The sequence below is a fragment of the Saccopteryx leptura genome, chromosome 12 (assembly GCF_036850995.1).
Source record: "Saccopteryx leptura isolate mSacLep1 chromosome 12, mSacLep1_pri_phased_curated, whole genome shotgun sequence".
In the NCBI taxonomy this organism is placed as follows: domain Eukaryota; kingdom Metazoa; phylum Chordata; class Mammalia; order Chiroptera; family Emballonuridae; genus Saccopteryx; species Saccopteryx leptura.
This window is the reverse complement of record NC_089514.1, coordinates 24,201,055-24,225,921: the sequence shown is the minus strand read 5'-3', so window position 1 is coordinate 24,225,921 and position 24,867 is coordinate 24,201,055. Positions and strand designations below refer to the sequence as shown.

Below are 24,867 nucleotides of genomic sequence, written 5' to 3'. Positions count from 1 at the left end.
TTTGCTGTGGCATCTTAGTTGTTCGTTGATTGCTTTCTCATGTGCCTTGACAGGGAGTTTTCAGCCGAGCCAGTGACAGTTTGCTCAAGCCAGAGACCATGGGGTTATGTCTATGACCCTGCACTCAAGCTGGTGAGCTTGTGATCAAACCGGCGACTTTGGGGTTTTGAACCTGGGTCCCAAAGTCCCAGGCTGACACTCTATCCATTTTACCACCACCTGGTCAGACAAGGCTGTATAATTTCTAATCTTTTACAGTCCTAGGCCTGTGATTAGTTAATTTAGGTAGTAGGTACAGGAATGCCCATGTACCATAAAAATATGCAAATTCAAGCTATTTCCTGTTTCTCAGATGCATCTCATTCTCTCCATAAATCTTTCCATGTACTATTTATATTTAGGTTTTGATAGTTTCTTGTCAGGAAACAGTTCTATTCACAATTTTCCTTTAAAATTCTGTTGCATCTCTAGTAATCAAGGGAGATATAAGCACATCAACTATGAAAAAAGGAATCCTCTGATTCCATTATAGATTATAATATAATATGATGTGTAATGTTCATTTAGATGGTATTCCCAAGTCAAAAGGATTTTCATGGCATTCAACTCTGCAAGTGGGTTGAAAGGGGTATATTTTGCTTCTGCACTATAAGTGTTTCGTGTTGGGCTTGCTGGGGTGAGATCTGCCACAGGGCCAGGGGGTTCCACCGGCCCAGCTGCTTGTTTCATCCTTGTGCCCGTTTGCTCAGTACTGTGCATTACAGAAAGCTTCAGTCACTACATTCCCACCTCTGAACTCCTTATCCATAGGAAAACAAGCATAATGAAGCAATGGCATGTTTGGCAGTAGAAAAACTATCAATAGTTAGAGACCGTCCCAGTCTTAGGACTCTATTCTCATGACCTTGGACATTCACCTGAAGTCATCTCCGCAAAGTCTAAAGCCTCCCATATTATCATGCAACTTATTTGCAAAGTCTTAAAATATGTTTGCTGATAGACAAAGTACTAGAAACAACAACAAAAACAGACTTGTGTAATCATCCATGTCATCATTGGTTTACCTAAAACTTAACTTCATCCTTAGAGGTGAGCAGAAAAGCTATGCCCTTTTGGTTAATTATTTTCACTCAAACATATAGGTAAATGCTGTCTCAACTGCTTAAATGGAGGACACAAGAATGGGGGGGGGGGGAAATCATGAAGTTATCTCAAAATGGATAAATTTAAAATTCAAAATTTAGGGCATTTTTTAGAGACTTATTTAGTACTTTTGTAAGAGATATGAAAATGGGGACTATATAGTGAAGTCTCAAAATAGGCAGAGATAATAATTGTGGCAAATAATTTGGCGACTTGGGGACAATACAGGCAGATCTCAAAATAGCCATACACAGTGAAATATAAGGAGAGTGGAGATGTTTTCAGTTCTAGTTAAAAAGAAGTACCATGTTTTCCCATGTATAAGACGCTCCCATGTATAAGAAGCAATTTTGGGGCCCAAAATTTGAAAAAAAATGTATTATATAAAATTATTGAACTCAAGTTTTAGTCATCAGAAAATTCACACAACTCATCATGTGTCTGATGAGGAATCACTGTTTTCATATATGGCCTTTTCCTGAATTCCATCTACGTCACTTGAAATGCCACACTTCTACAACCACTGTATAAGACACACCAAGTTTTTAGACCCCAAAATTTTCGAAAAAAACGATGTGTCTTATACATGGGGGAAAATATGGGTAAGCACACTTCCTGGTCTTTCCTGCTGAAGGCAGCTGCGAACCTTGCACAGGCAGCAGCTACCGCAGGACGGAGGACGCTGCAGAGCAATGGAAGGCAGGCGGGCTGGGACGGACATCAGAGCATGAGGAGTCCCTGAGCCCGTGGTGACTTTCCTGTTTCTTCTCTCCCCTCCTATTTCCTAGTCTGGACTCAAAGGCAGACCAAAACCCAGAACTGCACACCAAGTACAGGTCCAGAGCTCTGAGAGAAGCCCTGTGTTTCTGTTTTAGGTGGTAGACAATTATGGTCCCATAGGTCAGAGAGTAAGAAAATATTGTCCTATTGATCCCTCCCAATTTCCTAGACCAGGGGTTGGGAACCTATGGCTCGCGAGCCAGATGTGGCTCTTTTTTTTTTTTTTTTTTTTTTTTTTTTTTTCATTTTTTTTTTCTGAAGGTGGAAACAGGGAGAGACAGTCAGACAGACTCCCGCATGCGCCCGACCGGGATCCACCCGGCACGTCCACCATGGGGCGATGCTCTGCCCACCAGGGGGCGATGCTCTGCCCATCCTGGGCGTCGCCATGTTGCGACCAGAGCCACTCTAGCGCCTGAGGCAGAGGCCACAGAGCCATCCCCAGCGCCCGGGCCATCTTTGCTCCAATGGAGCCTCGGCTGAGGGAGGGGAAGAGAGAGACAGAGAGGAAAGCGCGGCAGAGGGGTGGAGAAGCAAATGAGCGCTTCTCCTGTGTGCCCTGGCCGGGAATCGAACCTGGGTCCTCCGCACGCTAGGCAGATGTGGCTCTTTTGATGGTTGCATCTGGCTCACAGACAAATGTTTAATAAAAAAATAATAACGTTAAAAATATAAAACATTCTCATGCATTACAATCCATTTGTTTCCTACCACTCATGTTCATGATTGCGGGTGGCTGGAGCCAATCACAGCTGTCCTCCAGGACAACACCAAATTTTTATGGGATAATGCATAATATACACGGGTCGTTGTACGGATCTCATGGAATTACATTTTTTAAATTTTATTTATTCATTTTTATTATTACAGAGAGAGGAGAGAGAAAGAGAGAGAGAGAGAGAGAGAGAGAGAGAGAGAGAGAGAGAGGAAAGAGATAGAGCAAACAGAGGAGGAGCAGGAAGCATCAACTCCCATATGTGCCTTGACCAGGCAAGCCCAGGGTTTTGAACCGGCGACCTCAGGGTTCCAGGTCGACGCTTTACCCACTGCGCCACCACAGGTCAGGCGGAATTACATTTTAAAACATGTGGCGTTTATGGCTCTCTCGCCCCTGTCCTAGACCCTTGGCAGCAGCAAAGTCCTTCTCTCTGACCAGTAAGATGACAGTCCCAAAAGCACAGGTGAATACCTGATATATTTTCTCTTATCTTCTTACCAGACAGCCCTGGAAGCAAATGCTACATCAGGAAGTACAAGAAAATCAAGGTCTTAGATTTCTAGCTGGAAGAGCAATCCAAAATCCCTGGGAAGTGAAACAAACAAAACAAAACAAAGCAAAAAAACAACAACAAAAAACAGAATGAATCTGAAATTCAGGGAGATCCTGGAGTGAAGGGAGGCATACGAAAGCTATTCCTAACGTTGTGTATGATCTCCTTTGCATTTCCCTAAGCTTGGTATGCACAGATTTGACCTTGAAAAGCATACTGAAAATTTAGAGAACTGAATTAGGGGTAGCCCACCACCCAGGTTCCAGACAAGCTTATGGCTCTTGTATATGTAGAATAAATCTGAATAACATCGCTAAGACATTGAAAACTGAACTGATATTTGAACCACAACTTACAGGAAGCAGATCAGAATTTGTGATCTGAAACTAACTGGGTCAATTACCTGCTAAAAGAACAACAACAATAACAAATTGACATTCACCACAAGAATTAAACAATACCCATGGTAAACGTGATATTTAATATATTCAAGTCATAATCCAAAATTTCTCAATATATGCTGATTCAAGAAAGTCTCAAACACTCCTGAGGGGAAAGACAACTAATGATGCAAATCTTGAGATGATACAAGGGTTCAAAGTATCAGACAAAGACTTTTCAGCAGTTTCTATAAGCAAGCTCCAAGAAGAAATGACAGACCATCTTGAAATGAAAAGAGAAATAGAGACTGTTGGCTGAGAAATAAAGCATATTAAAAAGAAATAGAACCAACTTAAAATTTTACAACTAAAAATTATTAAATAGACTAAAATACAACTAAAAAACTAAAATAAAAAATATTGGATGAGCTCAAGAACAGAATGGAGGTGAGTGATGCAAAAGACAGTGAACTTGAATATAGCTGAAGATATTTTCCAGACGAATAATCAAAAGAACAAAGAGAAAATAATCAACAGAATCACAGATCTAAGAAAAAATATATGAAGTACCTAAAACATCATCAGAGTTTCAGAAGGAAAAGAGAAAGAGTGTGGTACTTAAATAAATAGTTGAAGAAATAATGTCTGAAAACTTCACCATTTGGCACGTCATAAACCAACATATTTGCAAAGCTCAGAGAAACTGAAACAGAATACATTCAAAGAGATCCATGTCCAGACACATCAAGATCAAATGATTGAAAAGTAAAGACAAAGAAAAGAAGCTTGAAAGCAGCCTGAGAAAAATGATGCGTTACATATTGTGAAGCAATGATTCAAATGAGTGTGGGTTTCTTATCAGAAACCATATTACATAAAAGACACTATGCGAGGTATGAAGGGGAATTAAAGATGAATCTTAAGATGCTTACAGTGAAGTTGGAGGAGCTGGATGCACATGTGTACAGCTGAAATACGGGGTCGTGCATTGGGATGTCATTACGAAAATATCAACAGAGTCACAGGAGTACAAAGGATCAGGCAAATATTTTAGACAGATGGGGAGTTAAAAGGCTTCATGAGGAAATCGCTGCTAAGCTTGGCACTGAAGGAAGGGATTTTATTTTATTTTTAGTATCTATGTATTTATATCCTATCATCTTCCAGAAAGATTTTGAAGTCACTAACAAAAATACATATATCCCAACCGGATATAATAATGAAGATAGGCAATTTGACCGAAAGAAAAAAAAAAAAGTATATCAAAATAAACTACAGGTAAGATTAGATGAAAAAAAAAAATGCAAACATTCATCCTAGAAAATTGCTGAAAGAAACTCCAGATTTGCTGGTAGTTGGCTTCAAGGCTAGAAGAATGAGTCTATTTTGGAATCACAAAATAGGGAGTGGGATAGTTAGGCACAAAAGTAAGCAGTATGAGTAGAAAGCCTCTGGAAAGCAAAGTCTATGTACCATGGCAGGCTGATGCCAGCCGCGGGGGAATCATTTCCTGCCTTGACAAGGGTCTGCTTTATTCTGTGTGAAATAAGGAGGTATTCAATTTCACCATCAGGGAGTCAGATATTCATAGTTTTATTATTCAATAGTCTTTCTGGTAATAGTGTAGAGCAGGCATCCCCAAACTAGGGCCCGCGGGCCGCATGTGGCCCCCTGAGGCCATTTATCCAGCCCCCTGCCGCACTTCCGGAAGGGGCACCTCTTTCACTGGTGGTCAGTGAGAGGAGCATTGTATGTGGCGGTCCTCCAATGGCCTGAGGGACAGTGAACTAGCCCCCTGTGTAAAAAGTTTGAGGACCCCTGGTGTAGAGGATGACTTTGACTATACTGGGAAGTAAAAAAATAATGCATTAAAGAGAAAAATATATTTCTTTTGGCCACCTGTCTATCTTTTTTGGAGAAGTATCGATTCAGATCTTTTGATCATCAGTAATTATCAGAGAAATGCAAATCAAAACCACAGTGAAATATCACCTGATACATGCCAGAAGGACTATCGTCAAAACATCAATAAACAACAAGTGCTGGCGAGGATGTGGAGAAAAGGGAAGCTTCACTCACTGTTGGTGGGAAGGCAGATTGGTGCAGCCATGGAAAACAGTATGGAGGTTCCTAAAACAATTAAAAATGGAACTGCCTTATGGCCCAGAAACCTGAAACACTAATTTGAAAGAATATATATACTCCCATGTTCATTGCAGCACTATGTACATTAGCCACAATATGGAAGCAAACCTATGTGCCTAGCAATAAACTAGTGGATAAAAAAACCTGTATTATATTTACCCAATGGAATACTACTTAGCCCTTAAGAAGAATGAACTCTTACCCTTTGTGATAGCCTTAATGGACCTAGAGCCCATTATGCTAAGTAAAATAAGTCAGACAGAGAAAGACAAGTACCATAGGATTTCACTTATATGCAGAGTATAAAAAACAAAAGAAATAGACTCATAGATAGAGAACAGACTCACAGTTGACAGAGGGGAGGGGTTGGGGGGTTGGGTGAAAAGGTAAAGGCATTAAGAAGTACAAATTGGTAGGTACAGAAGAGTCACAAAGATGTAAATTATACAATAGGAAATATAATCAATAATATTGTAAAAACTGTGTATGGGGATAGATGGGTATTGGAAATATTGTTGGAGATCAGTCTGTAAAGTACATGATTGTCTAACCACTATACTATACATCTGAAACTAATACAGAATAATATTTAATGCAAACTCTAATTAAAAAGAAAAACTAAAAAAAAAGTAGCTTACCTGATAATACCTTGCTAAAGGAATCAATGAACTTTTCCCTTTTTGACATCTCTATACCCCGAACAAAACATCTTATACCTCCCCCAAAAGATATAAACATATATATATCTTAAAAATTATATGTATAAGCCTAACAATGGATTTATGTTATAAATAGGGGAGTTGTAGTTGATTACTAACATTAGTGATACACTAAAGCCCTGAGGAATGGCTGAGTGAGGCAGTGATACATCATAATTACCTCATATTTCCCCATGTAGAAGATGCTCCCATACAGAAGACACACCTTAATCTTGGGACCCGAAATTTGAAAAAAAAAATGTATTACATAAAGTTATTGATCTCACGTTTTATTCATCATAAAATTTACACAACTCATCATCACTGTGAAAACTCCTATCGATTAGCTTGTCCTCATCTGTGTCTGATGATGAATCACTGTCTGATTCACTCTTCCTCAGTTCCATCTATGGCATTTGAAATGCCACAACCATGATATAAGACGCCAGTTTTTAGACCCCAAAATTTTCGAAGAAGGGTGCATCTTATACATGGGGAAATACGGTAAGAGAAAAGGCATTAGTGTCCTAGCCGCTCTACCTCTTACTGCGTGATCTTGCGCAAGTTGCTAGACATACCTGACTTCAGTTTTATTTATTTTTAACATTTTATGATGGGGGATTATGATAACATTACTGACCTCTTAGGGTATGCTGTAATGATTAAATAATAAATATGAACACAAAGAACAGAAACTGGTACATGGTAAACACTCAATAAATATTAGGCATTGTTACCATGGTTTCCCTCCAATCATCTCCAGGACATACAAATATCTTGAAAATCCAATCAATCTTCATTAAAATAACACTAAATTTCTGGTACTGGAAACACTTAAGTTTATAATTATCTTTTCATTTTCTATCCTAATAGCCTGAGATTAATTTGTATTTAGCAAAGTATTCAAGATTAACTAACATTTTAAATTTATGATTATGTGAAATACAACAACAAATGCATAAGTAAAAATTTAATAGGCCCCAGAACACTATTCATCTTTTCAAAGAGTTTACATTTTAAAGTCAGCTGAAAATATGCAAACACAAGTGTCAAAATGAAGGTAAACTCTAGTCTAGATAACACAAGTGCCTTGGGGCAGTGAGAAAAAGATCCAGTCTTTGTAGGGACCTAGGGACGGTGCAAGCAAGGCGAGGCAAATAGCCAATGTCTGAGTCTAGAAGATGCTGGTGCCAAGGAAAGAACCTGTTATTCAAGTCAGAAAATAACATCTTATAGATTGGCTCACACAGTAAAAACGGGTACAGCAGGAGGCAGGTGTCTTGAAGCATGAAATGGTCAAGTATCTGCTCTTGAAATACCAGGGATCAAATGGAAGGCAGTGAGACAACCAGCTCTGGCAGAGACTGGCTCAGTCCTAGGTCAGACCAGGGTGGCATGTGGAAGGTATTTAACATTGGAAGCTGAGAGAGAGCAAATGGGTTTAGGGTACTGAGACATATTATACCAAGAAAGGTATAAAAAAGGCAAAACACACGTAAATCACTTTCAGAAGACACCTTGACTTCAACTATAACTTTGATGAGTCTGCACATTTTTTTTTTTCTTTTCCTTTTTCATTTTTCTGAAGCTGGAAACAGGGAGAGACAGTCAGACAGAATCCTGCATGCGCCCGACCAGGATCCACCCGGCACGCCCACCAGGGGCGACGCTCTGCCCACCAGGGGGCGATGCTCTGCCCCTCCGGGGCATCGCCATGTTGCGACCAGAGCCACTCTAGCGCCTGAGGCAGAGGCCACAGAGCCATCCCCAGCGCCCGGGCCATCTTTGTTCCAATGGAGCCTTGGCTGCGGGAGGGGAAGAGAGAGACAGAGAGGAAAGCGCGGCGGAGGGGTGGAGAAGCAAATGGGCGCTTCTCCTGTGTGCCCTGGCCGGGAATCGAACCCGGGTCCTCGCACGCTAGGCCGACGCTCTACCGCTGAGCCAACCGGCCAGGGCGAGTCTGCACATTTTACCTGTAGTCATTTCACTATTGAGCTTCTGATCTGTTCATACTTCCTTCCCATTCTCTACCACATAAGAGAAAGTTTCAGGATTTCTCTCTGTCTTACTTGTATATAAAACACCTAGAGTGATACTGCATTACAACATTTTTGGCATTACTTTTCATAAGAGTATCATCACAAGTAATAATCAACATAAGACTATTAATATTTCAAACTTTCAACAGATGTAACCGATATAATGTATAAAATAAATACGTAGAGAGTGTGGCAAAGGTAGGTTTACAGATATCCATATGAAAAATAACACAATAATAACACAATAATAATAACACAAGAATAAACTTGGTGTTTTGTGTACTCACAACTGTAAGCCTACTTTTGCCCTACCCTGCAACCAAGAATGCAGAGAGAAGTGGCCCGAAAAAGTTTAATCCTACCACATCAGGAAACATAAAGATGAAATCTTTTAAGGTTGTGAAAGTATTTTTTCTCCAAAACATTCAAATTCTATGCTTTGAATTACAAAATGAATAAAGATAACTGAAACTAATGTTTACATGCATTTAGATATATAAAAAATATGTGAATGAGTTGCTAGTCAAACCTACATTATGTTTGGTAAAAGAAGATTTAGTAGAAAGCGTTTTCTAAAGATTGTTATACGGCCCTGGCCAGTGGTAGAGCGTCGGCCTGGCGTGCGGGGGACCTGGGTTCGATTCCCGGCCAGGGCACACAGGAGAAGCGCCCATTTGCTTCTCCACCCCCCCCCCTTCTTCTTCTCTGTCTCTCTCTTCCCCTCCCGCAGCCAAGGCTCCATTGGAGCAAAGATGGCCCGGGCGCTGGGGATGGCTTCTTAGCCACTGCTCCAGGCACTAGAGTGGCTCTGGTCGCAGCAGAGCGACGCCCCGGAGGGGCAGAGCATCGCCCCCTGGTGGGCAGAGCATCGCCCCTGGTGGGCGTGCCGGGTGGATCCCGGTCAGGCGCATGCGGGAGTCTTACTGTCTCTCCCCATTTCCAGCTTCAGAAAATTTTAAAAAGAATAAAGATTGTTATACTACCTCAAAAACATTTAACAAACTCACAAATTCAAAATGCATTGGGCAGAGGCAGCCTACTGAGGTGAGGCACAGCGTACGGTCTGGGTATGAACAGACAACCGAAATCATGGTGCCTGACCTCAATGAGTTTGTGTTCCCCAAGGCAGCATGTGCAGATACAAAATAAAGTCTGACCTAGCCTATGACCTTTAATATTGTACCGTCACCCCCTTCTTCCCCAAACTGCTTTTTTCTCTGCCCATAATAGAAACATATGACAACAGAGTCAATATGTTAACAAGTTCAGGAGGAAGAAGAAGGTAGCAATGGGAAAGCAGGCTCTGGAGTCCAACCTAAAGAAAGGCTGTTCTTGAGCTATTTCTTCTAGAATATATTGTCTCTTTACTATGATATGCTTATTAAGATGGCTAATAATCAATATGGCTAAGATCCATTCTGTATTAACTCAGCGACTATAAACAACTATAAACACAAAAATTCTTAACACATTTCTGTTGAGGATTTTAGTGTGAAATAGTTTAAAAGGTCATAAAATAATTACAAAGTACATAGTTGAAGAGTTCATGGTTAAGCTCTCCGGTTTTTTCTTTTCCTGATATTAGCACTCAAGGTGGATGAAATTTCTAAGTAAATATTACCTTACATTTTTTTTCAATTACTTTTTCTTATGGTGGTAAACTATATCCTATGAAGTTTTCCTCTTTAATTATATTTAAGTATACAATTCAATGGCATAAAGTACGTCTATATTCAAAACTTACATTATTTTGACTTTTTTTTTAAAAAAAAAAGTGTATAATTGATGTAAGAATCAAGACACACTTTTCACCTGCCTTTCCATTTTATGTATGCCACTTAAAGGAAAACAGAACTTCTGCTGTGCTCTAAAATTATATCTAGAGCAATTCCCGCATAAATTGAAGATAAGCTTATGGATATTTAAATGCAGCAAAGAATTTTAACATTCTACCAATTCTTATGTTCCATAAGAAAAACAGTGTGTTATTCAATTGAAGCAAAGAATACTTTGTAGTTAAACCATACCAATGCTCTGAATACTAAACACTCTCTTTAGCTAAAGTGAAATTTAAAGTTCAGCACTCCATGTGGTTCTAGGGAAAGTAGAGCATGACAGAATGTGAAATAACAATAATGAGCCATAGTCTAGTACAGTCCTTGGCCCACGGTAGGCTGCAATAAATTTTTTAGAGGAATAAAAGTATTTACAAGGAGAGAAAATAAAATGTTATATTAAATGTATTATTAATTGAACAACTGTAGAGGCCATGATAATTGATAGGCAAAATAAATGTCCAGTTACTAATTGAAAGAAAACAACAAATATATCATTACAAGTACTTGTGTGAAATAAACTAACATTATTCTAGAACATGAATTAAATTTTAATACACATAGACTTTTACAAGCTGGAGAAGGCAGTAAGTGATTTCCTGAAGGTCACACTCGGGAGGGGTGATGTCACAAGGCCAGACGGGACTTTTTTGGGTTGAGAGCCACAGTGGAAAGAGCCATGAAGAATGCAGATGGTAGACCTGGCCACCTCTATGTCACCTCCTACTCTGCCACTTATTTTCTGTGTGGAATCAGGCCAAGCACTTAACCTTCGTCTGCCTTAGTTGTTTCATCCATGAAAGGAAGCCAATCATAAGTTTCTTTGAGCATTAAATGTGTCAATACAGATCAAGTGTCTCAAACTGTATGTGGCACAAACAAAAAGCTTAATAAATGTTAGATATTATTATTGCCATTAATCCTTCATGATTTATAATATAGCAGAAAAGCAAAATTCTCTTTCTCCTTGGGAAAAGTCCAAAACAAAACAGAGTATTAAGGGAAAGTGTTTGTTTTATTGTCTTCCATTTATTCTCTTGGGACCCAGGTTGATGAAAAGTGACCTTTTATGAAAGACAGGAATAATGCTATTACTACCACCATCCCCATCCAGCATCACACCCACCATTACCACAAGCACTGCAGCTACTGTCACCACTGTCACTGGTAACACCTCCCCTGGTTCATCATGACCATCATCATGACCATCACCACCACCACCATCATCATCACCATCACCACCACCATCATCATCATCACAACTACCATCATCACCATAGCCACAAGTTTCACCACTCTTCCACCATCATAAACATGACCTGTTTACTCCAAAACTATCATCTTCACCACCCCCTTTACCATCCACAACAATAGCAACAACTTTAACCTCAAGATGAGTGTAAATGTGATCTTAAAAGTGTCATTGGGAAAATGGACAATAACAGACAAGATGGAAGGGTATACCAGCTGGTAAAGAGAGGAATGGGACATTTTTTAAAGGATTTTTGGAACCATGTACAAAGATAGCAGAAGGCATTGATGTAGTCAGTCGAGAGTAATTTTTTACACAAGTTTGTTTTATACTGTTATTATAGGATAAATGTATTTCACAAACTTGGGATTCAAGTAACTAAAAGGAACATACCAGAAATAAACAAAAAGTCATATGCATGTGCTATAAACAAAGACTGGGCCAATAGCTTCAGAGTAAAAGCACTGGAAAGGTACAATTAAATATTCCCTCTTATAGGCTAAGCTGTGATGTTTGGAATCTGTAGCTAAAGTTGTTTAAGCAAGTGGTTAAGAAAATGTGCTTTAATGAAAGAGTTCTGGATTTGAGTTCCATATCTGCTACATATTTGACCTTGAATATATTATTTAATCTTCCAAAGCCTCAGTTTTTGCCATCTGAAATATGGTGATAAGCATAATTTAGAGTTTGTGTACTGATATAATATGCTATGTCAATTATACCTCAATTAAAAAATACATATAATACCGCCACTTAGCACAACACTTATACTAATCTTATACTATATTAAGACCTCCCCTGTTACCCTTTAAAGAGTTTTGTTCCCAATCCTTAAGGTAAAAGCAAACATCGATTCAACTCTGTCTCATCCCTTATCCCTCACCCCAAGGGACCTTATTAGCAAATTCTTTCTGTTTCAGTTCCAGAATGTAGCTCAAATCCATCCACTTCCCTGCCACTATCCTTGCCCAAACTCTTATAGATCCTGTCTTCCAGCTGCTAGTCAGAACAATCCATTCCCCACACAGCAGCCAAGGTGAACTTTAAACATATCAATCAGATAATACTCAGAGCCTTCAATAGCTTTCTATCACAGTTACAACAAGATGCTCTTTACCATCATTTTTCTACATGACGCCATCCTTATCCATCCTTTTATTTGACCTCTTACCACTTTCCCCCACCTCTAGAAGCTTTGGTCATTCCATGCTCCTTCTGTTTCCTTGGCACACTGAGCTTTGACTCTTCTTTCAAAGAGGCTCCCAGATCCACCTATCTAAAGTATGTAGTATAGTCCCTACTCCACTCAGTTCCTCTTCATTATTTTGCCTTATTTTTCATAAATCCTGTAATCTGAAGTTGTACTTAACGTCTATTTACACTTATGTATTAGCAGAAGTAAGTTCCTTGATAATTCTATTATTGATCTGGTCTATTCCCTGTTTTATTACTCCGATGTTCTATTAACAATCATGATTATGTTCCTAATCTTAGTTTCAACAGCAGTGCCTGACATATTTTTGAAATGTGATAAAATATTCACTATGCATAGGGAAACAGAAATTTTTTTGTGGTATAAATGTCTGACTTAAATAATATCTCTTTATGGATGAACCTACAGGGGGAGTTATTCTGTAGAGAAGGAAGCCTCAAATCTCCAAATGGAGGCAAAAGAACAGAAGGGAGACTTTTGTCTGAAGGTCTCATATATAATTTTCTTCTAAGCTATTCTGAAATAAGTACAAGGAAGGTTAAGAGAAACTTTATCAATTTTGTTTAGTTCTAGAGTGTATAATTGATCTGTGGTATTTAAAGGTTATACTTAGACTAACACAAACATTCCAAAGCTAAATCATTGTCAAGGGCACATAAATAAGAAAAAAAATAGAAAGTACATGGTGATATGCCCAAAGCTTAGACATTATGATTATTTAGTTGTAGGAGTATCTGATTAGTTAGTTATCAGAGTACTATAATAAGCAAAAATGAAAGTGACATAGACTGCCAACCACTCTACTCACTGTGCATGGGGTCTGCATCCACGGTTCTCCATCGATCTGCATTGGCAAGGACTTGCTAGTCCTAGAAGAAAGTATTTCTTTTAAGCATAATGCTGAAATACTTTACCTAACACACACTATATATAAGATATAAGATAATGAGACCAGGAAATGCAAATATGATCGTAGATCGGCTCTAAATTTACCTATTTTAAAAGGGACCTCCACTCTAAAATGTACCTTGATTACAGGGATGTTAAGAGCTTTCTGGCCTGACCAGGCGGTGGTGCAGTGGATAGAGTGTCGGACTGGGATGTGGAGGACCCAGGTTTGAGACCCTGAGGTAGCCAGCTTGAGTGCGGGCTCATCTGGTTTGAGCAAGGCTCACCAGCTTGAGCCCAAGGTCGCTGGCTCAAGCAAGGGGTCACTCAGTCTGCTGTAGCCCCCCAGTCAAGGCACATGTGAGAAATCAATGAATAACTAAGGAGCCACAATGAAGAATTGATGTTTCTCATCTCTCTCCCTTCTTGTCTGTCTGTCCCTATCTGTCCCTTTCTTTGTCTCTGCCAAAAAAAAAAAAAAAAGGGCTTTCTGGTAAATGTGGTGCTATAAACAAAAACTCTGATGCCAAAACAAAACAAACAAAAAAAGTAGGGTATTTGTTTAATGGCAAAATCAGAATTCCTACAGCCAGAAGAGGCTCCGCATTTTCATGCAAACCCACATTGTAAACCTGGAAAAGAGTTTTTGATGTCTTAGATTATTCAGTATTAACATTTTTATATAAATAACACCAATGATATCTGTGCCATAACCATGCTTTCAGCATAGAATTAAAAACACTTTTTTTTCTATAGGTAAAATTTTGGGAAAAGAATGTTTCTTGACAAGGTTCAAATTTAATACATATATAAAATCCTAATTCACAATAATTATTTAATGTTATAGAAAAACTAATGCCCTTTAGTTCATGAAATAATTTAAGTCAATAATGCTTCAATAGTGCTTTTCTTGGGTAATTTGCCCAGCAGATGCTGTGACACTTCAGTAAACCACACTGAATGGGACCCAGAGGGGATGATATGCGTATGTTAGAATTGCAGCCCTGGTGTGAATAAGAGAGTATCTGATCCCAATGAACCTGATAAGCAATAGCTAACCAAAACTTTGTAAAATCTGCCAATTTCCATTATTTTGCAATATATTGGTAGTAATCATTGATAACTTGAGGCACAGGTAAGACAGATGTTGCTATCACACTTCTGCATACTCTTCGTTCGTTTGTAGTCACGCCATGTCAACTCCCTCTTCCAATCACAGAGAAAGAACTACCTGATAACCACAGAGGAGCACTGAGCCAGCCGCCTCCCAGCGCTCTTTAGTCCTGTGTATATCTGCCCCATCTCCATGGCTCCTTCCAAGCCAACCACCTCCAGCAGCTGATCACTCAGATCTGAAAGAAAACAGAAGCCTTGTAAGTTACAGCGCATAGGTATATGTGTACAGTTTCATAGCATTAGATAGCGTGGAGTTTGGGAAAGAAAAGCTTCTTTGTAAAAAAAAGCATCTCTGTCTTGGATACTGAAAGTCATGAAAAGATGGCCTAATTTATGAAGAAACTCTCAGTTTAACGAAACCTTGAGGTGCTGTGGGAAAAGATTTGCTGTCAGCTTATGTTAAAACAAAATGGGGAAAATGGCTTTTGAGCCAAATAATGCCAAAAAATATACCAGTAGTTTTTAACATCAACAAACTTAATGTTATTCCACATGTATATATGGAACATTTATATATCCCACATCAGACTTTTGGCAGCAAACACACATTTCAGCACTATAAATAAATATGAGGATATGCTGTCAAATATGATTTTGTTAAATTGCTCCAACAAAAGACCTAAGAGATCATGCAATTAAAGTTCTCATTTTAGAGATAAGAAGACTGAGTCTCTAAATCACTGAGTGATTTAGCTAGAGTCATAGGTAACTTTGTGCAGAAATTCAAGAAAAAAAGATCTAGAAGTGGCCCTGGCCGGTTGGCTCAGTGGTAGAGCGTCGGCCTGGTGTGCAGAAGTCCCGGGTTTGCCTGACCTGTGGTGGCGCAGTGGATAAAGTGTCGACCTGGAAATGCTGAGGTCGCTGGTTCAAAACCCTGGGCTTGCCTGGTCAAGGCACATATGGGAGTTGATGCTTCCAGCTCCTCCCCCCTTCTCTCTCTCTCTGTCTCTCTCTCCTCTCTCTCCCTCTCTGTCTCTCTCTCCTCTTTAAAAATGAATAAATAAATAAAAATAAATAAATAAATAAATAAAAAAGAAGTCCCAGGTTTGATTCCCGGCCAGGGCACACAGGAGAAGCACCCATCTTCTTCTCCACCCCTCCCCCTCTCCTTCCTCTCTGTCTCTCTCTTTCCCTCCCGCAGCCGAGGCTCCACTAGAGCAAAGATGGCCCGGGCGCTGGGGATGGCTCCTCGGCCTCTGCCCCAGGCGCTAGAGTGGCTCTGGTCACAACAGAGCGATGCCCTGGAGGGGCAGAGCATCGCCCCCTGGTGGGCAGAGCATCGCCCCTGGTAGGCGTGCCAGGTGGATCCCGGTCGGGCGCATGCGGGAATCTGTCGGACTGTCCCTCCCCATTTTCGGCTTCAGAAAAATACAGAAAAAAAAATAGCTAGAAGTGTTTAACTGATCATAGGAATATGCTATGAAAATACTCTTTGAGAGTCGACTAGATAATCAGCACAGTTGCTTTTAAACAGAGGACAGCAGAGAGAGACTAATAGAAATAGGCACTGCTTGTTGAGTGTTTACTAAGTGCCTGTCCCTGGACTAATCACTTTCTATATATCTTCTCATTTGCTCTGCCTGGAAACCATTTTAAGACAAATATAATCATTCCCATTTATAGGCAGAGAAGGTGAAAAAGAGAGAAGTGAACTAATTTATTCATACCCACATACCTAGGAAGTAACAGAGCCAAAGTTTGAACTCAACCACTTTGATGCATAACCACTCTGCTATATTTGATAAATCAGCCATATGAAAAAGAGAGACTTTAAAAATTATAGAAATGTTTCTCACATAGGAACGGTGGTTGGGAAGGACACTGTACCCAGCCAGAAAGCAAAGGTTACCCTATCATCAATAGCATCCCATAGAACCTAGCTAGCTCTGACACACAGCTCATCTACTGAGCTCAGAATGCTTGGACCTCTGGTTTGGAGGTGAAATTCAAGGTGCAAATATATGACCCTTTTATTTCCATATCCTTATGAATTTTCAAATGTAAATAAGTAGACTTAATACTCTTTTAGCAGCAGAAAAAGCTGCATTGTCACAGAGTGGGCGGGTGTGATGATTATACAAGGCAATCAGTCATGTAATCACTTAGGTCATAATTGGAGTTCTACCTGAAGAAAAGCAAGCAAATGTGTTTCATATAGACTCCATTTTGTATAGAACACCTTCATTCTCCATTAATAAAATCCATTTTAGCAAGGAGTTCAGAGATGTTGCTGATACATTTTCAGTGTTGGTCAAACATGTGGCCAAGTTTGTTAGGCTCATGATCACTGGCAAATTCAATAAAAACCCTAAAAAAAAAAGTGTGGCCAAGTCCCTTTTTTAAAGTGAATTGATAAAATATCTGTTTAAAACTGGCTGGTGATACTTATGTGTGGCTGGTGATATTTATAAAACCACCACTACAACAAAAAGATTTAAGTTCATATTTAGTATTATCTATTTTGCATTGCCTGATTCTTAAATAGGTGAAATTTTATGCTAATTTTTGTAATGATCTGGTTAATAGAACTATTCTTCAAGAAATGAAACAGCCTGACCAGGCGGTGGCTTAGTGGATAGAGCGTTGGACTGGGATGAGGAGGACCCAAGTTCGAGACCCCGAGGTTGCCAGTTTGAGCGAAGGCTCATCTGGTTTGAGCAAAGTTCACCAGCTTGGACCCAAGGTTGCTGGATCGAGCAATGGGTCACTTGGTCTGCTAAAGGCCCACGGTCAAGGCACATATGAGAAAGCAGTCAATGAACAACTAAGGTGTCTCAACGTGCAACGAAAAACTAATGATTGATGCTTCTCATCTCTCTCCATTCCTGTCTGTCCCTATCTAACCCTCTCTCTGACTCTCTCTGTCTCTGGAAAAAAAAAAAAAAAAAGAAATGGAACAGCTTCTTACAACAGAGTTAATCTGTGAGCCCTGTTTCCTGAATCACAGGGGCTGTAAACACGCACACCATATTGCTACCGTCTACCACACTCTTTCTGATTTTTTTCCTTCTTTTAATTTGTTTTTTCTTTTCTCATGGAAAAAAAATCCCCTGCTCCTCAATCCTACCATTAATAATCATTAATGAAGGTATTTCCTATGGATTTAGGATTTCAAATGTTCGAGTCCTTGCTAGCACAAAGAACTAGTGGGCTCTTCCACAGTAACACGATTCCACAGAAATAGTGCAATATTTATTAACTCTGGTAAAGGTAAATAAATACCGTATTTCTTTTTTTTTTTTAAAGTTAAGGTATTATTTTTTTTTTCATATTTATTTTATTTATTCATTTTAGAGAGGAGAGAGAGAGACAGAGAGGGAAAGGGAGAGAGAGAGAGAGAGAGAGAGAGAGAGAGAGAAGAGACAGAGAGAGAAGGTGGGGAGGAGCTGGAAGCATCAACTCCCATATGTGCCCTGACCAGGCAAGCCCAGGGTTTCGAACCGGCGACCTCAGCATTTCCAGGTCAACGCTTTATCCACTGTGCCACTACAGGTCAGGCAATACCGTATTTCTTTTAATTAGGTGTTCAAGAAAATAAATAAAAAAGAAACTCTAAATTTGTGCGGTGCCAGTTTGCTCCCATAACACTTTCACAGTTTTTGACACAAGTCTGTATTAAATTGATTTCTCTTATACATTGTCTTTGAGATCAGGTCCTGATTGATCGCAGACTAAGAGAGTTTCTGTCTATTTAACTTTGAACTCTGTTTTCATATGTGGCAACATCTAACACTATCCACTTCTTTCTCAGTTCACATTCTAGCTAACATATACTTTAAGGGCAGGAACCCTTGGGACGTCATAACCAAACAGAGGAACCTACTCAATTGGTTTGCTACCTGGCTATTTATTTCATACTTAAGAGTAGGAGTCAGTAGCAAACAATAGCCTGTGGAACATATCTGGCCCAATAACTCATTTTGTGTGGTTTGTGAGTTAAAAATGTTTTTCACATGTTTACAAAGTGAAAAAAAAGTTTTCAAGAATAATACATTGTGACATCTGAAGATTATATAAAATTTGAATTTCAGTGTTTTAAATTAGTTGTTATTGGAACACAGCCACATTCATTCATTTAGGTTTTGTCTATCTTTGCTTTCCTATTACAATAGAGGAGTACTTGCAATAGAGACCATATGGGCCACAAAGCCCAAATTATTGACTATCTGAACCTTTAGAGAAAAAGCACCAACCTCTGCTTAAGAGAAACACAAAGTCTTTCAGGCCAATGAGGTTTTCACTTTAGTACTGCCCCCACAGCTGTTAAATGGCATTACAGTGGCTCGAGGACCCAATTCCCCAGTGTATGTGTCTCTGCTCAGAACAGCTGATCTTGGGCCTGGAGTCTCACCACACTTGTGTGCTGTAAGGTTTTTCAGTCAGTTTGTTATTCATCATGAAATACTCAAGTTCCCATCCAAGTCATGACCAAAGAAACTAGAACAGCTTAGTGTTCAACGTGCAGCTCAAGTACTGCATCCTGGCTGGCTTTCTCGGACGTAAGGAAGAGAAGGCGAGGTGCAGGCTGGAAGGAAGGCTGAAGCTACATCCAGACCTAACACCCAGGTGCGAGTCGGCTCCGCCTGTGCACGTCACCTACCACCGACTGAGGCGTCTTACATTTTGATTTTCTGAAGGGTTACGTGTCCTATTCCCAGTGGCTCCATAGGAGTCCCAGGGGCAAGAAAATATGCCAAATTTCCTTGTTTTTATGTTTAAAATAAAAAAGCCCAGAATAGGTGCTTCAGAAGGAAGAAGCTTAATAAAATAACCCAAGTTTAGTCAGAGTAGAGCAAGATTCTCATCAACACAGGGTCAATGACTCTGAATATGGAAAAAACACAATTTTATTTAAACTAACATTCCATGACGATAAGCACTTCTTTAAAGTACAAATTTAGGGAAGAAACCTTGGCTGTAGTAAAAATGCCTGTGACTTTGTCACTGACAGACAATATCTGCCAACCTTTTTCATCTCATGGCACACATAAACTGATTCCTAAAAGTCTGCAGCACACCAAGAAAATACATTTTTTTGCCAATCTGACAAAAAAAGTAATTTTGATTGATTAAAAAATAATTCCTTTTTTACTACAAAGTGACTTTTTAAAAAAAAGAAATCACATGTCTATACTTGTATTTAAGGATTTCTGGTACCAAGAATTAACCAATCAGATGTAACCTTATTATGTGACATGACTAGTAAGATACAACTCTAATATGACTTATATATTTGTGATTCAAGACAGGGCATTCATACCAGATGGCTATAATGTTGGCTGTTCTCATTTTTTTTTTTTAATCTGATACACTATGGGAAAAGAAGTCAGTGTCCCTGACTAAATACCATGTTTCCCCAGATATAGGACAGTGTCTTACATTAATTTTTGCTCCTAAAGACGCACTAGGTCTTATTTTCGGGGATGTCTTATTTTCAGGGAAACAGGGTAGTTAGGTTATTGCATGTTTTAAAATTTTTTCTGGAACACTGGGTAAATCACTGCCCTACCACATTACAGTTGTGCAAAATGCTATTGAAACTAAATATTATTTTTAAATCTTAATACCTATTGATCCGGTTAGACGTTTAAAGTTAACTTATTAATAAAATAGCTCATATATTACTAAATCAAAATTTTAAGAGCATTTCAATATAATTGTTTCCAGGGATCCCCAAACTTTTTACACAGGGGACCAGTTCACTGTCCCTCAGACCGTTGGAGAGCCGCCACATACAGTGCTCCTCTCACTGACCACCAATAAAAGAGGTGCCCGTTCCAGAAGTGCAATGGGGGGCCGAATAAATGGCCTCAGGGGGCTGCATGTGGCCCGCGGGCTGCAGTTTGGGGACCCCTGTAGCCTGTAAAACTTTGTTAGTCTGTATATATTTTATAATTTAAAAAAATTGCTCTGAAATAGTCTGTAGATTTTGCCAGACATGCAAAAAGGGTTGTAGCACAAATATGGTAAGAAACCTTACCTTGTCTTTGACTCTAAACACTTTCCTGAACGTTGCTAACGTTACATGGGCAATCGGGGTTATGTGTGTAAAAATCTGAGTCAGGGGTGAGGTATAGATTCAAGAGCACAGTAGCTGCACAGCTAGTAAGTGAGTATTTATTCATAGCTTAATCTCACCATTTTTGACAGTTATGCCCTGTTAATATGTCTCATTATGTAATTGTTTCAGACTGCCATATGTGAGGGAACAGAAGAGATGCATTGCAAATACAGACTGAATGTGGGTAGTAGCATTTCATCATGTCATGGAATATCGGGTGTCCTGCAGGGAGGGGGAGGGGGGGCAGGGCAGCGCATGCTCCTTTGAGTGTGCTGTCCAGCAACATGTCACAACGCTGCGGGAGGCCATGCCCTGAGCACACTCTGTGACTCGGCAGAGACACTTTGCTATCACTATAATTTGCTAATTATATCATCATCTAGTAAGTCCTGAGCTGGCCAGAGTGAGACTGTGCTAGTTACGGCACTGGACCTTCTGAGTGTGGGGAGATTGTAGGTCTCCCGGCGATGCTTCAGTTATCCGGCCACTCTGGCAACAAACTTGCGGACCCAGGAAAACGTTTGCAAAGCTAAGGTAGGTATGAAATGTATCCACTGGACTGGGTGCTTTGAGGATTCTTCCTTAACGTGTCCATTTATTGCCCACTAATTTAGATGATTTCTCACCAGCATAAATAGCTATTTTCCCTGACTTCTATAAATTAGAATATACAAATTAGGGAAGGGGGTAAGTGAAGAGAGCTAGAGCAAATTCTTATTGCTATGGACTCTGTTTCATAGTACACGTATGCAAACATGAAAGCAGACTTTTAACACCTTAGGAAACATATTATGCAACTAAAGATCTAACCAAAAAAATGGAAAGGGAGTGTATACACACACACACACACACACACACACGCTCTGCTCAGGGATTAAAGGCATTTTTTTCCCCTTAAGACTTACAACAATCATTTAAGGGTGGTATTAGTCCCTTCATTTTATTGGTGAGAAAAATATGTCTCTTATCCAAGTCTTCATACATAAGTTGAAAACTTGGTTTTACAACTAGGTAAGCTTGACTCCAAATCCCAGGCAACTGTCTATACAGACAACAGTACGAACTAATCATTAAATGTTATCCGTGATGACAGAAGAAAAAAAAATGTATACATAGCACCTTGAAATGGTACCATTAATTATCCTACCACGAAGTAGTTTCAGATGTCTCTAAATTAAAATGGAGTAAAAGCTCTCATTTACAATGACTCCTCAGATCATGCATGAATTATACTCTGAAGAATCTCTGGAAGAAGGCTAAGAGAAGAAAAATACATTTTGGAACTAAATTTTATCCGAAATGGTTAAAATGTAACAACTAAAAAGATTAGAGTCTGGTACATAAATGGATTAACTAGCATTATTTGGAAAATGTAGCAGTGTGAAATATCCCATTTCCTGTAGAAATCGAAAAGATAAGGGGTTAAAGTACATAAACAGAATATATATATAAAATGGAATCACATGCCTTCCTTTAAAAATGACTTTTAAAGAATGGATTTGATCATCTCTTTTAAAGCCATCTGGTTTTTGAAAACAACCAGTTAGAGCTGACTATAACTATGTATTTTCATTCTGAAATTCTCCACTTCCCTAAATGAATCCAAAAAAAGGAAAGACCAGAAATCACAGTGTGGCATACTGTCAACAACCGCCCTTTGTTGTGACCAAAGTGGCTCAGGGCCTTCAAATCACATTGTTATGGTGTACTTGAGAAGTGATCTTCATCCTGGGAACACACAGCCCAAGACATCACAAGCATTTCATTCACAAGGCTCACAGAGAACCAGCTTAAAGGCTCTCCACAGCAATCTACTGCTGCAACCAACAACGCTTATTAAAGTAAACGCCAGCGGAGAGTGTACGAGCACAAGGAACACTTCTGCTTCTGGATTCTTGAGTCGGTTTGTTCTTGTGAAGAAGCTCTGTGGAGGGACTCAAGGCTGTGGCTTGTTTTTTGTGCAGATGAGCAATCAGTGTGTGCAGGGATGTTTTCACAGAGCCCAGCCTCTCCTGCCCTCTTCCAAAAACCGAGCTGCTTCCCTTGTCTCCTCATATTAACACTATAGTGTACAGTGTGTCCGTAAAGTCATGGTGCACTTTGGACCGGTCACAGGAAAGTAACAAAAGATGATAGAAATGTGAAATCTGCACCAAGTAAAAGGAAAACTCTCCCAGTTTTATACCTATTCAGTGCAGTTCGATGTGGGCTCACGCACAGATTTTTTAGGGCTCCTTAGGGAGCTATCCCATATAGCCTCTACAGCAGGGGTCCCCTAACTTTTTACACAGGGGGCCAGTTCACTGTCCCTCAGACCGTTGGAGGGCCGGACTATAAAAAAAAACTATGAACAAATCCCTATGCACACTGCACATATCTTATTTTAAAGTAAAAAAACAAAATGGGAACAAATACAATATTTAAAATAAAAAACAAGTAAATTTAAATCAAGAAACTGACCAGTATTTCAATGGGAACTATGGGCCTGCTTTTGGCTAATAAGATGGTCAATGTGCTCCTTTCATTGACCACCAATGAAAGAGGTGCCCCTTCTGGAAGTGCAGCGGGGGCCGGATAAATGGCCTCAGGGGGCCGCATGTGGCCCACGGGCCGTAGTTTGGGGACCCCTGCTCTACAGACTCGTCACTGTCTGATGGCCTACCAGAATGGGGTTTCTCCACCAAACTGCCGGTTTCCTTCAACTGCTTATCCCACAGAGTAATGTTATTCCTATGTGGGGGCACTTCGTTATAAACGCGCTGATATTCACGTTGCACTTTGGTCACGGATTTGAATTTAGCAAGCCACAGAACACACTGAACTTTCCTCTGTACTGTTCACATCTCGACTGGCATGGCCGTGGGCTGCTCTGCTGTATACACGGTGTTACGTCATCATCTGTGCATGCGCACATGCTGCCACATCATCCTACAGAAACTGGGAGGGTTTTCCTTTTATTTGGTGCAGATTTCACATTTCTATTGTCTTTTGTTGCTTTCCTGTGACTGGTCAAAAGTGCACCCTGTCTTTACGGACACATTGTATTACAAAGTGCTCAGGAATGATGGCTGATGTCAGCCAGTTGTGAACAGCTTCTGAAGGGGTATCCTCCATCCTAACAATGTTGCCTGCTTAGGGCTGTGCAGTCACCAGGAAGATCAGTCACCCTTATGTCTCTAAGAAGTAAGCAGTTTCAACAATTAGAAAACAACACTTATTAAAATCCAATTGATTAGGGGGCAGTGGCAGATTACTTTCCATATGACTATGTAGTCTTTACCCTCAATTTTTAGAACCACTCTGAAATCAGTTATTTTCTTAAAATACAAAAAAGAATATAATGTCATGTTTTACTGTGCCCTTATTTTAGTTTCAATGAAATATGAAAAGTACTTGTGAAAAAAAAATTAAAGAAATGATATAAATTTCAACCCACTTATAAACTTAATGCTAAAAATAAGGACAACCTTAATGATAAAGAATCGTGATTTAGATATGATATTGTATATAGAAAACTCTAAAGTCTCAGTCAAAAAGCTACTGGACCTGATAAATGAATTCAGCAAAGTGGCAGGATATAAAATCAATACTCAGAAATCAGAGGCATTTTTATACACCAACAATGAACAGTCAGAAAGAGAAATTAAGGAAACAATCCCCTTCACAATTACAACCAAAAAAATAAAGTACCTAGGAGTAAACTTAACCAAGGAGACTAAAGACTTGTACTCAGAAAATTACAAAGCATTGATAAAAGAAATCAAGGAAGATACAAACAAGTGGAAGCATATACCGTGCTCATGGTTAGGAAGAATAAACATCATTAAAATGTCTATTTTACCCAAAGCAATCTATAAATTCAATGCAATACCAATTAAAATACCAATGACATACTTCAAAGATATAGAACACATATTCCAAAAATTTATATGGAACCAAAAGAGAACACGAATAGCCTCAGCAATCTTAAAAAAGAAGAATAAAGT

General features: G+C 39.4%; 1 protein-coding gene across 3 annotated transcripts in view; it reads right to left on the bottom strand.

The window, feature by feature from the left end:
• Positions 1-24,867, bottom strand: part of DGKB (diacylglycerol kinase beta) — a 645,807-nt gene that overhangs the window by 14,999 nt on the left and 605,941 nt on the right. For all 3 annotated transcript variants that reach the window (XM_066354004.1, XM_066354003.1, XM_066354005.1), the window contains 2 exons: positions 14,876-14,996; positions 13,565-13,625 (listed from right to left, as the gene is read on the bottom strand). In XM_066354004.1, coding sequence (XP_066210101.1) covers positions 13,565-13,625; positions 14,876-14,996 — 182 coding nt within the window. The remainder of the gene's footprint in view (positions 1-13,564; positions 13,626-14,875; positions 14,997-24,867) is intronic.